Raw genomic sequence first — 13906 nt, 5'->3', positions numbered from 1 at the left:
CTGTTGGTATTAATGCTTAAACCCCCCAAAAAAAGTTAGCATGTAAATTGCACTTATGGAAGCACTTTGGAAATAGCTGCCTACTGATGGGTAAATACGAGAAAGTAGCCTTCAGGAAAATACAGTGAATTAACAGTGCTCAAGGTTCACTCAAAATACAATATTCATTATCTTACATCAAATCACAGCCTATAACTTCATGTAGTTTACAAATATAGTCCATTTGACAGGGTGAATGAAAAGAAGAGAGTGAATTCAGACATTAATTTAATTCACTTAAAAGTGCTATAAGCAATGTCACACGTTTTTTTAGGCCAAAACATTTTTTTTCACATACAGCAAACATCTCCTCACTATCTGGTAGTTGCCTGTCCCCTGAACACGCTATAAAAAATGCAGTCTCCTCTAGTCAGCACAAGTTCCACAAACGGCAACAAAACAAACTTGGGCAGTCTAGACAACAAAACATAATAAAGCCAATAAACGACAAGAATGACTTGGGGTGGAGGTTTGGGATTAGTGAGTGTGCACACGAGGGGGGTGGGGTGGGGGGTATGTAGAAGAAAGAAGCATAAAGAGGGAAGTTCGCTTTATATGATATGGCAGACTGTTTGCTGTGATCCACACACGGCCAAGTTCTGCCTGCAGGATACATGCCATTGTTGACAGTTTCAAGTTAACATTCCACATTCAGGCCAAGATCAAAATTATGAAACTATATTGTGGGCACGAAGTTATAAACTATGGTGCTCTTTAGACACTCACAGACATCCAAAAATCAAATGATACTTAACAATGATGACATACTTCATGCCAGCACACAACTCCTTCATTGCTCCCAGCAAGCATTGTGGCATAAATATATTATGCAGCTAAATTATTTTACTATATATATATATATATATATATATATATATATATATATATATATATATATATATATATATATATATATTATTGTCACTATTGTTGAGGTTTGTACTATATGTGTCACAACCTTTACACAAGAAGTTGTAGTGTTTTTGGAAGATCTCACACAGATCTTTTCATTGTTACAACCCATACACCAAGTTTCATCGGCCAAGATCCGGGCCACATCTGGCACATGTGGATTACACTTGTACCAGATGTGGGATGGATTTGGGCCGACACTATGTTGCTGTCTAAGAAGTGATATTTTGTTTCTTAATGCTTCAACTTCATAACTATTGAAACTAGTCATAAAATTACAGAAGAAGCAGTCATGAAATCAAACATGTCAATCTGTTTTTTCATCAAAATATGGCTTGAGCAATACACAAATAATCATTGAAAACACTTGCAATTGCTGAAAGATAAATTAGTTTATAAAATTCAAGCCCAACTCATGAGCCCAACTAAAGCAAACACTGATCACCATCATGGTGACTTTTCAACCACACATCAACAATTAAACCCCTGTTTATCTTAATAAGAAATGTTGTACAATTGTAAAATAAATAAAGTCAACTAGATATCAATAGGTGAAGCTTTTAATTCAGTTTGTGGAGTTGTTTAATCCTTCTCTGCTAAGATCTTGAGCGATTTAACAACCCATTCTCCCAAGATGTCAAATTTTGAAGCATGGTCAAGTTCCTTCTGCGTCACAATGAAGACGCTAAAGGTACCCTAGTTATCACTATATCGGCACTCAGGGTACTCCATTGATTTCATTTGTTTGCCTAATGCATCAGGTCAAGAGGCATTACATTTTTTGCATTTGTAAAAGCAGACATGATTTTATAGGCTAGTTTAAAATTTTGGAGAAACTAACCCACCTTCTTAAACCTACCCACTTCTCAAAAACATGTAACAGGCAAATAAAAGTACAATAACAGGTAAAACTACACATTGCACAACCTAACAAAAACAGTATTCTGAAGCCATTTGATACCTTCATGTAAAGAACAGAGTTGATCCTAACCTCTTACACTCCAGGGCCATTTTTGGGATTTCTGCCTGGATTTGGCCTACCCAAATTGAAAAGCTTCCCACACACATACATTGGTCTAGGTAAAACATTTTGGTGTCACTTTACAGGAAACCATTTGAAGTTACATAAAACACTGCTAAAAGTGATAAACATGTAAGTATATGTTGTCTAAGCTGTAATAACCCCCCAAAAAAGTAGGCGCTTTTTGATATTTTTTTGAATGCTTTAGGAACCTGTTTCCACTAAATTACAGAAAATAGTGGGGAAAAAAAAGTTTGTCTGTGTCATGTTGTATGCAAGATTTACTCAAATGGGTCTGAAGGGATGACCCCCCTTTTTCCCCTCTTTTCCCCCCTCCCACGACCCTGCTAAAATATTTACACTAAATTACTCTGGTGCCAAATCCAGTCGGAAATGGCACCAGAGTAATTTAGTGTAAATGCATTACTTTGTGTAAAACAAATGCCAAAGTGATGCATATCTCCAGAAAGTAGAGACTCTAAGCTTTCAAATGGTACCACATATGACATCATAGCTCCTCCACAGACATTTAAAATGGAAAGTATATACATGACGATGTCATTCCCATCCCTGTACAGGGTCCTTGGAGTTTAAGTGGTTAATGTTTTAATCGCTGAAATAATGATCCCGCCACTCCGTGAACACACACTATACTCAGTCATATCTCATTCAAATGATACGCACAAATGATACACACAACACACAACTGAGCATGACGGGATCGGTCGCAAGACACACGAGAGCCAATGACATTGTAATTGTTCACCAGACATAAGAGAGCCAATGCAATATCACAATGAAAAATAATTTAACGTTTCATAGGGTAGACATTTTTTTACATTTGTGTGCATGATCTTTGGCAGATATATATGCTGATCGCTTTTGGGTATTTTCTTCACAAACAATCAATTGTTTGGCTTTGGAACACTTGGAATATTTGTACTTTTTGAATAAACTTTACCTCCAATCTGTTACAAACTGGCTGTATTAAGCGCATGACAAAGAAGATGAGGGTAACAAAGAGTCTTGGCCAGCCATGGCGAGAAGAGGACCCGGTAGAATAGACCGGGCGATGGACCAAGGTGACATCGCAGGCCTGGAAGCCTGGCGTTGAGCTGCTGCCTCACGGGACTGAGGTGGCAAAGGGGGACTCAGATGGCCAGAATGACGATGTGGCGAATAAGGCAGACGGGGAGGCTGGAGGAAGGGAGGAGCATGCTGGCTCTCTAGGGGTGCAGGGTGAGGGCACACGCTGTGCGTTGAACGCCGAAAGCCTACCTGGAGTGACGAGGGAGCCCAGTGTTTCCGGGCAGACCGGGAGGTTTTGGAAACATCACACTAACCTTTAAATGGGATTCTACTATTAAGGAAACTGGACATTTGAATTTTTCCATAATCAAAACGGAATGTTTGGAAAATATTTTTTTTAGAACAAATACGTGTTAGCTTTATTTGATATAACAGTTTGAAGTGAGACAGGACATATTTTCAGAATGGAACATGGACATCATGACTCAAGAGACTGAAGGGAACTAAGGGCTGGTTTATTTAAAAAAATATGCAGAAGTGCAGTTTCACATCCTGATGCAAATATTCTCAGAAAACCTTGATATACAGTATCTGATATAATTATGCAATAATAGATGGTTTGAAAGGTCCTGTCAGTGGAAAGAATATATTTAATCACAGAAAATGTATGAAGTTAATTAATAAAAAAAGAAAAGTTTGTCCCCATTATGTCCTAGCGATTATGTACCATAACAAACACATCATTTTTGTTTGTTATGGTACATATGGTCACCTTGGTCCATCGCCCGGTCTATTCTACCGGGTCCTCTTCTCGCCATGGCTGGCCAAGACTCTTTGTTACCCTCATCTTCTTTGTCATGCACTAAACGGTGTGAATCAATCAATGATTCGGGGCGTCAATGTCACGTGATTTCAGCAGTTTGGATCGCGTCAAACCGCCAAACTGCGGAAATCACGTGACATTGGCGACCGGAATCATTGATCGATTCACACCGTTTGAATCTTTTTGGTGGAACACGGAAGAGAAGACAATGCTGAATAAAATAGTTTTTTATATTTTTGGACCAAAATGTATTTTCGATTCTTCAAAATATTCTAATCAACCAACTGATGTCACATATGGACTACTGTCCATATATAGTTCTTATAGTTCATACATAGATCTATTCAAACCTCATCAATAAAAATACTGGAAACTCTAAGCAGCTTTTTTCCTCAGCTAACTCTCTCCTGAAGCCGAAGTCATCTTCATCCATTGAAACCACAGTGGAGTGATGCAACAGCTTTATTGACTTTTTTTTAGATCTAAAGTCAATAACATTCGCTCTTCAATTTCTAGCTCTTCCTCCCTGTCTTCACCATCCTCCAACCACTCACCCAGGAGATTGCCATCCCTTCCTCACTTTACTGAGGTTCAGCAGAGCCACGTTGAAGAAACCATCAAAAAAATGAAGTCGTCCACCTGTACCTTGGATCCCATCCCGACTGTTGTGCTCAAGTCATTCATTTCCATTGTCAGCCCAATCATCACTCAGTTTGTTAATCTCTCTCTTATAACTGGTCATGCCATTAAAACTGCTGTCATCCGTCCTATACTTAAGAAACCAACTCTAGACCCGGAGGTCCTTGCTAATTATAGGCCGATCTGCAACCTCACCTTCCTGTCAAAGGTTCTAGAGAAGGAAGCCGTCTCTCAGCTCCACAACCATCTAAAAAACAACAAATTATTTGAGATATTTCAATCAGGCTTTCGCTCGGCCCACAGCACTGAAACAGTTCTGCTTAGGGTGACAAATGACCTTCTAATGACAGCTGATTCAGGATCACCATCACTGCTTATTCTCCTCGACCTATTAGCGGCATTCGATATCGTGGACCATACCATCCTCCTGGACCGCCTCCATAATACAGTTGGACTATCGGGAGCAGCACTGCAGTGGTTTCAGTCCTACCTTTCTGACAGAACTAAGCGTGTTATATTAGGTGGATGTGAGTCCAGGCTGCACCCTGTTACATGTTGTGTTCCGCAGAGGCCAGTTCTCGGCCAAATCTTATTCATCCTCTACATGCTTCCCCTAGGTCCTGGACTAGCAGACCTGGACTATCTTTTCATTGTTATGCTGATGGCACGCAACTTTATATCAAAACTGCCCCGAGCCCCTCCACAGCTCTGTCACGACTCACCACATGTCTTGAGGAAATTAAGGCATGGATGGGAACTAACTTCCTCCAGCTGAACTCCAGTAAAAGGCATTACTGAGGCACTACTGGTTGGCACCCCTCATCAGATCCACTCCTCTCCTTTATCCCAGCTCATCTTTGATGGCCAGGTCATCACTTTCTCCTCCTCAGTCACAAATCTAGGGGTTTGTTTTTACCCACAGCTGACCTTCAATGACCACATTAAGCACATTTGTAAAACTTCCTTTCACCACCTTCGAAACATCTCCAAACAACGTCCCCTTTTAACCTTTTCAGATGCAGAGAAACTTGTCCATGCCTTTGTCTCCACCAGGCTGTACTACTCCAACGGACTCTTCAGTGGGATTTCTGGCAGAAATATCCAGATGCTTCAATAATGTTACGTGTGGTGTCGTCAGGCAATGAGAGATCCAAGACATCCAAACGAAAATGGGTTTCTTTAATAAATGATAACTCAAATAGATACAATGAACACGCTGGGGCTAAACAGAAACAACACACATCAAACAAACGTTTAGAACCGGCAAGGAGAGAGGGAAGTGAGTCCAAACATAAATGAGTGCTATGGGCGAAGACCAGGTGCAGGGAATCCGGGGAGAGCAGGAGAGATGATGAGGGAGTGAGTTCAGGTGTGAAACAGGGAGGATCCTGGGAAATGGAGTCCGGGAACGGGCGTGAATGTGACATTACCTCCCTCTTCCGGTAGGCGCGTCCTCGCGCCTAAGATGTAACATCGGGGAGGGGGGGTGGGCGCCCTGGAGACCACCACTCAGGTGCGGGGGAGGTGCAGATGGGTATGGCGGTCTCCAGGGCGGGACTAGGACCTCCGGAGCCTGGGATGGTCATGGCGGGTCCGGCGCCTGGGGCGGCCATGGTGGGACAGGAGCCTGGGGCGGCCATGGTGGGACTGGAGCCTGGGGCAGCCATGTGGCTGCGAGGAGTGCCAGGATGGCCAGTATTAGTACTCGGGCTGGGATCCCGGACGAGGCTGGGGTCTTGGCCGGGGCTGGCGCCCTGGGCTGCGCTCGAGGCCCACCCACCCGTTCCCCACCCACGGATATATAGCCCCCCAAAAAAATTTTTTTCTCAAATTTAAGGGCTTGGCTGGGGGGCTTGTCAGCTCTGGGTAGCCGGGAGGCGGCTCTGGGTAGCCGGGTGAAGGCTCTGGGTATCCGGGTGAAGGCTCTGGGAGGCCTGGAAGTGGCTCTTGGAAGCCGGGCGAAGGCTCAGGGAAGCCGAGCGAAGGCTCAGGGAAGCCTGGAAGCGGCTCTTGGAAGCCGGGCGAAGGCTCAGGGAAGCCTGGAAGCGGCTCGTGGAAGCCGGGCGAAGGCTCAGGGAAGTCTGGAAGCGGCTCGTGGAAGCCGGGCGAAGGCTCAGGGAAGCCTGGAAGCGGCTCTGGAAAGCCTGGAAGCGGCTCTTGGAAGCCGGGCGAAGGCTCAGGGAAGCCTGGAAGCGGCTCTTGGAAGCCGAGCGAAGGCTCAGGGAAGCCTGGAAGCGGCTCTGGGAAGCCGGACGAAGGCTCGGGGAAGCCTGGAAGCGGCTCTTGGAAGCCGGGCGAAGGCTCAGGGAATCCTGGAAGCGGCTCTGGGAAGCTGGACGAAGGCTCGGGGAAGCCTGGAAGCGGCTCTGGGAAGCCGGGCGAGGGCTCGTGAAGGGCTTCGGCCCAAAAGTCTATTAGCCAGCCCTCCTCTGCTGGCTCCGGTCCGGCTCTGGCCATAGGGCTGGGAGGCGTGGGCGTGCTGCTGTTCTTTCTTGGCCTCCCTCGCTTCCTTGCCTGCGGGACCTCGTTGGACGGTCCACTGGAGGGGTGAGTGGAGGCACCCGGCTGCTGGCGAACTGGCCCGGCCGCGGATGTCATTGATGGGTCTGGATGAGGCACACACTCTTCAATTTCGTATGGGGAACCATTGAGAAACAAAATGAGATTAATAGTTTCCACTAGGGAATACGAGCAGGGAGCATCCATAAATCAGATGGTGTCCTCATCCAACCCCATCAAAAACACAGCGTTAAGCGGGGCATCGGGCCAGTTCACCAGATAAGCTAGCTCGGAAAATTCCTCCACGTACCTCTCCAGCGGCCGTCCATCCTGCCGGAGGCCCCTCAACCGGTCCTCCGCTGATGAGTCCATGGCTGGGAACGCAGGTGATATGGGCACAACGAAGATACCCATCTTGCCTCAGATGCCTTGTCGGTTAGGCCGGTTCTTCTGTTACGTGTGGTGTCGTCAGGCAATGAGAGATCCAAGACATCCAAACAAAAATGGTTTCCTTTAATAAATGATAACTCAAATAGATACAATGAACACGCTGGGGCTAAACAGGAACAACACACATCAAACAAACGTTTAGAACCGGCAAGGAGTGAGGGAAGTGAGTCCAAACATAAAGGAGTGCTAATAACGAAGACCAGGTGCAGGGAATCCGGGGAGAGCGGGAGAGATGATGAGGGAGTGAGTTCAGGTGTGAGACAGGGAGGATCCTGGGAAATGGAGTCCGGGAACAGGCGTGACTGTGACAAATACATCCAGAACAGTGCTGCCAGAGTCCTTATGAGAGTCAGTAAATGTGATCACATAAATTAAGTTAGCGCAAGTTCTGCCAGGAAGACTCAATCGTTACGTCACTAATTACCTTCTCATCTATCCAATCACATCCTTTACCGGAGCATATAAAGGTTGTACTTACTCATGTTTGAGTTCGCAGATACTACCGCTTCAGCACCACCATCCTCCCAACCACCACCAAGATGGGACCTTTCCTCCATCCCCCCCTACACAACCAGCCAGGCTTTCATATCAACTTCAACACCACCAGACAGGATCTCCCCTCTACCCTGAAGACTTCAGGATATCTCTCCCTCCATCCACCCCACCACCACCAGATGGCCCCCTTTCGTTCTTCGCGGGGGGTGAGCTGCGCCCCTGCCTCTGTATTCAGGCAGGATACGCAGATTCCGTACCCTCGGAATGCGAATTACAAATGGGGCCTACGCCAAAGAACTTGATTGCTTGCTGAGCTCCTAAATAAGTGTTATTGTTACAGCATTAATTCTTCCGAGTCTTTCTGGCAGAACTCCCATCCTACACTTATTGCACTGGCTTCCCGTTTCATCCAGGATCGACCACAAAATACTCCTGCTCACACATACATGCATCACCGGACATGCACCTCCATATCTACAGGAACTCATCACTCTGAAATTCTCCAACTGCACCCTCAGATCTTCAGGCCACCTGCTTCTTCAAGTCCCCATCACCAGGCTTCGTACAATGGGAGATCAAGCTTTCTGCTCAGCTGCACCACAGCTTTGGAGCCACCTTCCCAGTGAGCTGAGAGCAGTACAGAGCCTGGACCAGTTTAAAGCTGAACTGAAGACTTTTTTTTGTTCAAAATGGCTTTTATGTGTTGATTGTTTGTATTTTTATTTATTTTTCTTTTTTATTCATTTTTGTTATTATTATTATTATTATTATTATTATTATTATTATTATTATTATTATTATTATTTCCCTTTTCCATTGTTGCACTGTGAGAGTCATTGGAATGAAAAGTGTGTTATAAATTAAATCTATTATTATTATTATTATTATTATTATTATTATTATTATCACTTTGATTATGTTTGTATTAGCTTTCTGGACATGGACAGTAAAGTAAGCATAGACTGCATTATGCTCTGGGACTAAAATATAAAATATCTTAAACTGTGTCCCGATGATGAACAAAGGTCGTGGAACGACATTAGAATGAGCCATTTATGACATCAATTTTATTTTTGGGTGAACTAACCCTTTAAACTATACTATACTATACTTCTTCTTTTCTTTTCTTTTTTGCTACAAAAAAAGCAAACTTCCTCATCTTTTGGTTTAAATACTGCTGTTGTCGTCTGACTGCATGGATTTTCTGATCTTCGCTCATCAATGTTCTTGAGCTCCTGAAGAACCTCACAAAAAGAACCATATTCTGAGGTAATTTTTAAAAGATTAAAAGGGGTCTTATTCTTTATTGTTATTTAAATTGTTTGCATCAAATGGTTTTCTATCTAGCAGAACATATCAATTACAATAGTGTAAAACTGTATTGTGTAACCATGTATTGGAGTGGTTGGATATTTGGTGAAATACTTTTCTTGTTGTCTTTCATCATCTGTTCTTCACTAGATCTATAGATCATCTGAGGGATTTGACTGAATCAAGATGCTGCTGATCATTGAAGCTCTTCTTCTCATTTTAGCTGCTCTGGGACAGGTAAGCTTGTGTTCTAGTATGAATATTACAGACATGAATACTGATGATGTGATCATTATGATTTCTGTTGCTGCAGGATCAAAGAGCTGCTGCTGCTGCTGCTGTTAAAGGACAGATATTTCCATTGGATATGGCAGTGAAATCTGTTGATAACCAATACATGGGTTGTAAAAAGAGAATGGCGAATCTGGTGAAGAGGCAATATCTAGAGAATGAAATGAATAACTCAGCTGAATTTAAAAAAGCTTGGCAAGAAGCTGAAATGAATGCCACTGCACCAGAAGATAAATTGACAAGGAATAATTCTATCGCCATTTATATGTACACTAACCTTAATTCTAGCATATATAGCAATTTTAATGTGGCTGTTCATAATGGTAAACAACACTACACAAACCAGAAATTCAAGTGGTATTCACTTCACTTTTTGTTAACAGATGCTATACAGATATTGACTAAAACACAAAACAAATGCAAGTCAACATATCGTGGTACAAAAACTGAATTTAATTATAATGTCACGGACAAAGAGGTTCGTTTCGGCTCATTTGTTTCATCCTCTCTTAATCGTAAAGTAGCACAGAGATTTGGAACTAAATCTTGTTTTGAAATCAAAACCTGCAAAGGTGCTGATGTGATCAAATATTCTAAGTATCCTGAACAGAAAGAGGTGCTGATTCCTCCATATGAGAAGTTTAAAGTCACTGCAGTCACGACAAGAAAACACCAGAAAAATCTCTGGTGTGAAACTGTGTACAAGTTGGAAAGCTCTGGAACAAGAAGTGACCTGAAATGTGAAGTGGATTTTAAAAAAATAGCAAGGGTCTCTGAAAAAAAAAGACCATTTAGAACTAAATGCATATGCTCAAACGGTATTTGCACAATGTATGTAAATTAAAGCTACTATAAATCTGTATTGTATAGCGCTATATAAATAAAGGTGACGATATTCCCACTGACATCAAGATGTATCTATAGTGGCTGAATGTATTTGAGCTGCTGGTTGAGAAAATAGCACTGCGATCGGTTCCTGTATTCTGTGGGATTTGCCCCCCTTATCTTGCCATTACTAAAGCCTTGCTGTATCGCTTGAACTAAAATGACATTTTAAAATGCATGCTGAGTGTTCTTAATCTACACGCTTCCTTCACTTCCACACTTAATTAAACAAATAGTTTTAGTTCTATGACAGAAATAATATTTGCTCATGCAATTGTGACATAAATGAAGGATTTAAAGATGTATCGATTTACCTGTTTTTCTATCACTGTAATATTGTGTTGTTTGTTGTATTGTCTTCACAAGTTGGTTAGAAATAAGTGAATTTCAATGTTGTGAAGCAGTAGTTTCCATTGTTTTTGCATTGCTTTATGTTGAATTTGTGCTGGTCAGATGAAGATTATTCAATGATCTCAATAAATGCTCATTTTTATTATAACTTGAATCCTGTCTGCTTCATGGCCAGTTGGTTGGAAAGAGTTAAGCCGGGTTCACGCTGCGTAATTGTCCATGATTTGGCCATCTGAGGCACCTTTTATGAAAACATTCATCTGATTAATGACCAAACAAATTTTCTTTAAATGCAGTTTATTTTTATTTTGATGAAATTCTGGCTATGTCAGAAGATTTGACTCACAGTCCATTAGTGTGATGTGACAAACATCGAATCAAAAGCAAAACGCAATTAGTTAGACAAAAAGAAATCACCACTTGCTCCACACATCCCAGATAGCAAGCAACCATCGTAATAATGTTAATGTGTCAATGTTAACTGCATTGAATCAACATTGAAATTTCCTCTAAAAATCAATGGTAATGGAATTGAATCAATGTTACAGTGTGATGTTGGTTCAACAACTAAGATCTCACAAACTTCAAACATAAATCAAAATCCAAAACATAAAACAAACACTCACCTTGACTAAACACAAAGACTCTCCAAGAGTGGGTTACCACATTCGATATCAGACAAGGACACGTGGCAAACATGAAGGCTTAAATGCACATGGGCTAAAGACAAGACAAGGGACACCTGTGAACAAGGATTAACCTAAAAACGAATGACAACATGACTCAGGAACACATGTCAGGATCACATGAGGACAAGGAGTCGCCTGGCAAACCAAGAAATACATGACAAAACAAAGACTGCGAACATTGCAACTGAGAAACATAACAGTGAACTTGGCCAATTTAAAAACATGAACATAACCCAAACACCTTGTGACAACGTAAATGTTTCTTTGGTAATGTTTGGTCACCATTATGGTGATCACTGTTTTCTTTTAGTTGGGCAGTTTGATCCAGAAAGCCGCATTAATATGTGCTTTATAAGTACTAATAAACAGACAATATCCTAGTAATATGCATGTTAATATTAATAACTGAACCTTAAAATAAAGTGTTACCAAAAAGTTAGTTAAGTTATTAGTTAATGATGAACATCATTAACAAAACATGACTATATATTCAAAAATGATTAGCAAGTTAAATTAACATTTTTATAAATGCTTTTTTAATTCAGTTAAATCGTTCATTAATTATTAGTTTATGATGAACTAATCATTCACAAAACATGACTATAAATTATTAATAGGTTATATGTTAACAATTTACAAATTTGTTGTAAGTTGTCGTAAATTGTAAATCATATCAAACACATCAATAGTAGACAAGTTATTAGTTGATACATTATGTATCATGAATCACTGAAGTATTTATATCAAAAACATTTTTAGTATAATCTCAATAAACAATGGTTAATCATGAACACGTGTTAAACAAACTTCTAGTGGGTTGTGTTAAATAATTTTACTCATCAGCACTTGTGTTCTGTGTGAAGTGAGTAACTTACAGGACATTCTTTTATTACCATAACGTTTTATATATCAAAAGCTCAAGAGAAAGTTGATTTCTCAATTCACCACCCCTTTAATACATCATACACTGTTTTTTAATCGGCTAGAGAATAACTGGCACCCCGACTGAGTCTGGTTTCTCCAAAGGTTTATTTTTCTCCATCATGCCCTGATGGAGTTTTCGTTCCTTGTCACTGTCGCCTTTTACTTGGCTTGCTCAGTTGGGGACACTACATTTTTAACTAAATATCCAAATTAATTTACTTACTAAACTATATCAACTTAACTACTGATCTGCCCACATTGTCGCTATATGATAATTCAAATTAGCTGGGTGACATCACCGTTTTTTCCAGAGCGGCTGTACAGCTGAATCAAATTCTGTTGTATAATTTTTCCTGTTAACACTGTGAAGCTTTGAAAAAGCTCTATATAAAAGAAAAAAAAAAAAACGTTATAATAACTGCATGCTTTGAATACTCAGTAAAGCATTAGCAAATAGTTAATTAATAATTCATAAAGCATTAATATATTATCAGAAAACTATAAATGATTTATAACCATATCTATAATGTGTTTAATAATGTTTTTTCATACTTTTTAATGATCAATTTATCATTTAGAAATTATGCAGTTATTTAGGAGTTGTCAGTGGTTCTTATACGTTCATTTAGAAATGATTAAAAAAATATTGAAATGTACATTTATACATCTTATTATTTAGACATATAGTAATAATTACTCAGTGTTAATAAATACTTTATTAATATGTATCCCTACTGTAATTAAGTGACTCCTTCTTAAGGCTTGATTTTGTGAGAATGATTTATGCCTCATAACACAAATCATTAGCTAATTGTTATGGTAAAAAGGCTACAGAGACAAGATGAGTAGGTGAGTAACTTGACAGAAGTGCAGGTTTGCAACAATGATTCTCTGGGGTGATACTCTGGGTGTATTTGCAGATGGTGGTTGTGAAGCTCAGGCGATTGGCAATGGAGACACGGAACACACACAAGCTGGACACAGGAAGACGCTGAAGACTAGGAAGTAGACGCTGTAGATAGGTAAGAACATCAAAGGAGTTCTTGAAGACAGCAGAAGGGTTAGTACCTTTTACAAACGTTCTGTATTATTACATAAAGTTATTTATAAATTATTAGTTAATATTAGACCCCGAATTGACCCCGAATAGTAGAAGAGTCGATGCATTGATATGCGGAGCCCGATTCGACCACGATCTCACATGTTCACGGCTTTTATGAAATGAGGATCATACCATTTTGGCATTATGGGGGTGCTCAATATTTTATAGACATGGCACAACACTGAGCTTCGCGTCCGGTGTGCGACCCCTTTAAGGGCACCACGAAGCGAAGTGAAGCTTTTATGCCTTTAAAATTCGAACACATTTAATGAGTGCATGGCATAATCAGCTTTAGAACGTGCATGTAAACACACTCAAAGTGTTCTTTTCCTCTCTAGGCAGGTATTTTTTTAATCTTTATTGATCAAAATGTTCTTTTATATATTTGTGTGATGTGCTGTATTTCGATCGTGGCTTTAACATGTTATGAGAAAACGGTTTACGAA

The 13906-nt window shown here is 40.8% G+C and overlaps 1 protein-coding gene across 1 annotated transcript; it reads left to right on the top strand.

Moving 5' to 3' along the window:
* The first annotated feature begins 9404 nt into the window (after nucleotides 1-9404).
* LOC137092302 (NAD(P)(+)--arginine ADP-ribosyltransferase 2-like) lies at nucleotides 9405-10604 on the top strand. The gene is made up of 2 exons (XM_067456575.1): nucleotides 9405-9455; nucleotides 9532-10604. Exons 1-2 carry the CDS (start codon nucleotides 9405-9407, stop codon nucleotides 10351-10353), a joined length of 873 nt encoding a protein of 290 aa, XP_067312676.1. The 3' UTR covers nucleotides 10354-10604.
* The last annotated feature ends 3302 nt before the right edge of the window (nucleotides 10605-13906 follow it).

The sequence above is a fragment of the Pseudorasbora parva genome, chromosome 2, assembly GCF_024679245.1.
Source record: "Pseudorasbora parva isolate DD20220531a chromosome 2, ASM2467924v1, whole genome shotgun sequence".
In the NCBI taxonomy this organism is placed as follows: Eukaryota; Metazoa; Chordata; class Actinopteri; order Cypriniformes; family Gobionidae; genus Pseudorasbora; species Pseudorasbora parva.
Note: the sequence above shows the minus strand (reverse complement) of the source record. Positions and strands in the feature narration are given on the sequence as shown.

Coding starts and splice junctions, on each gene's coding strand:
- LOC137092302 (XM_067456575.1), top strand. CDS start 9,405: ATGCTGCTGATCATTGAAGCTCTTCTTCTCATTTTAGCTGCTCTGGGA. Junction 9,456..9,531: donor TTTTAGCTGCTCTGGGACAG/GTAAGCTTGTGT, acceptor CTGTTGCTGCAG/GATCAAAGAGCTGCTGCTGC.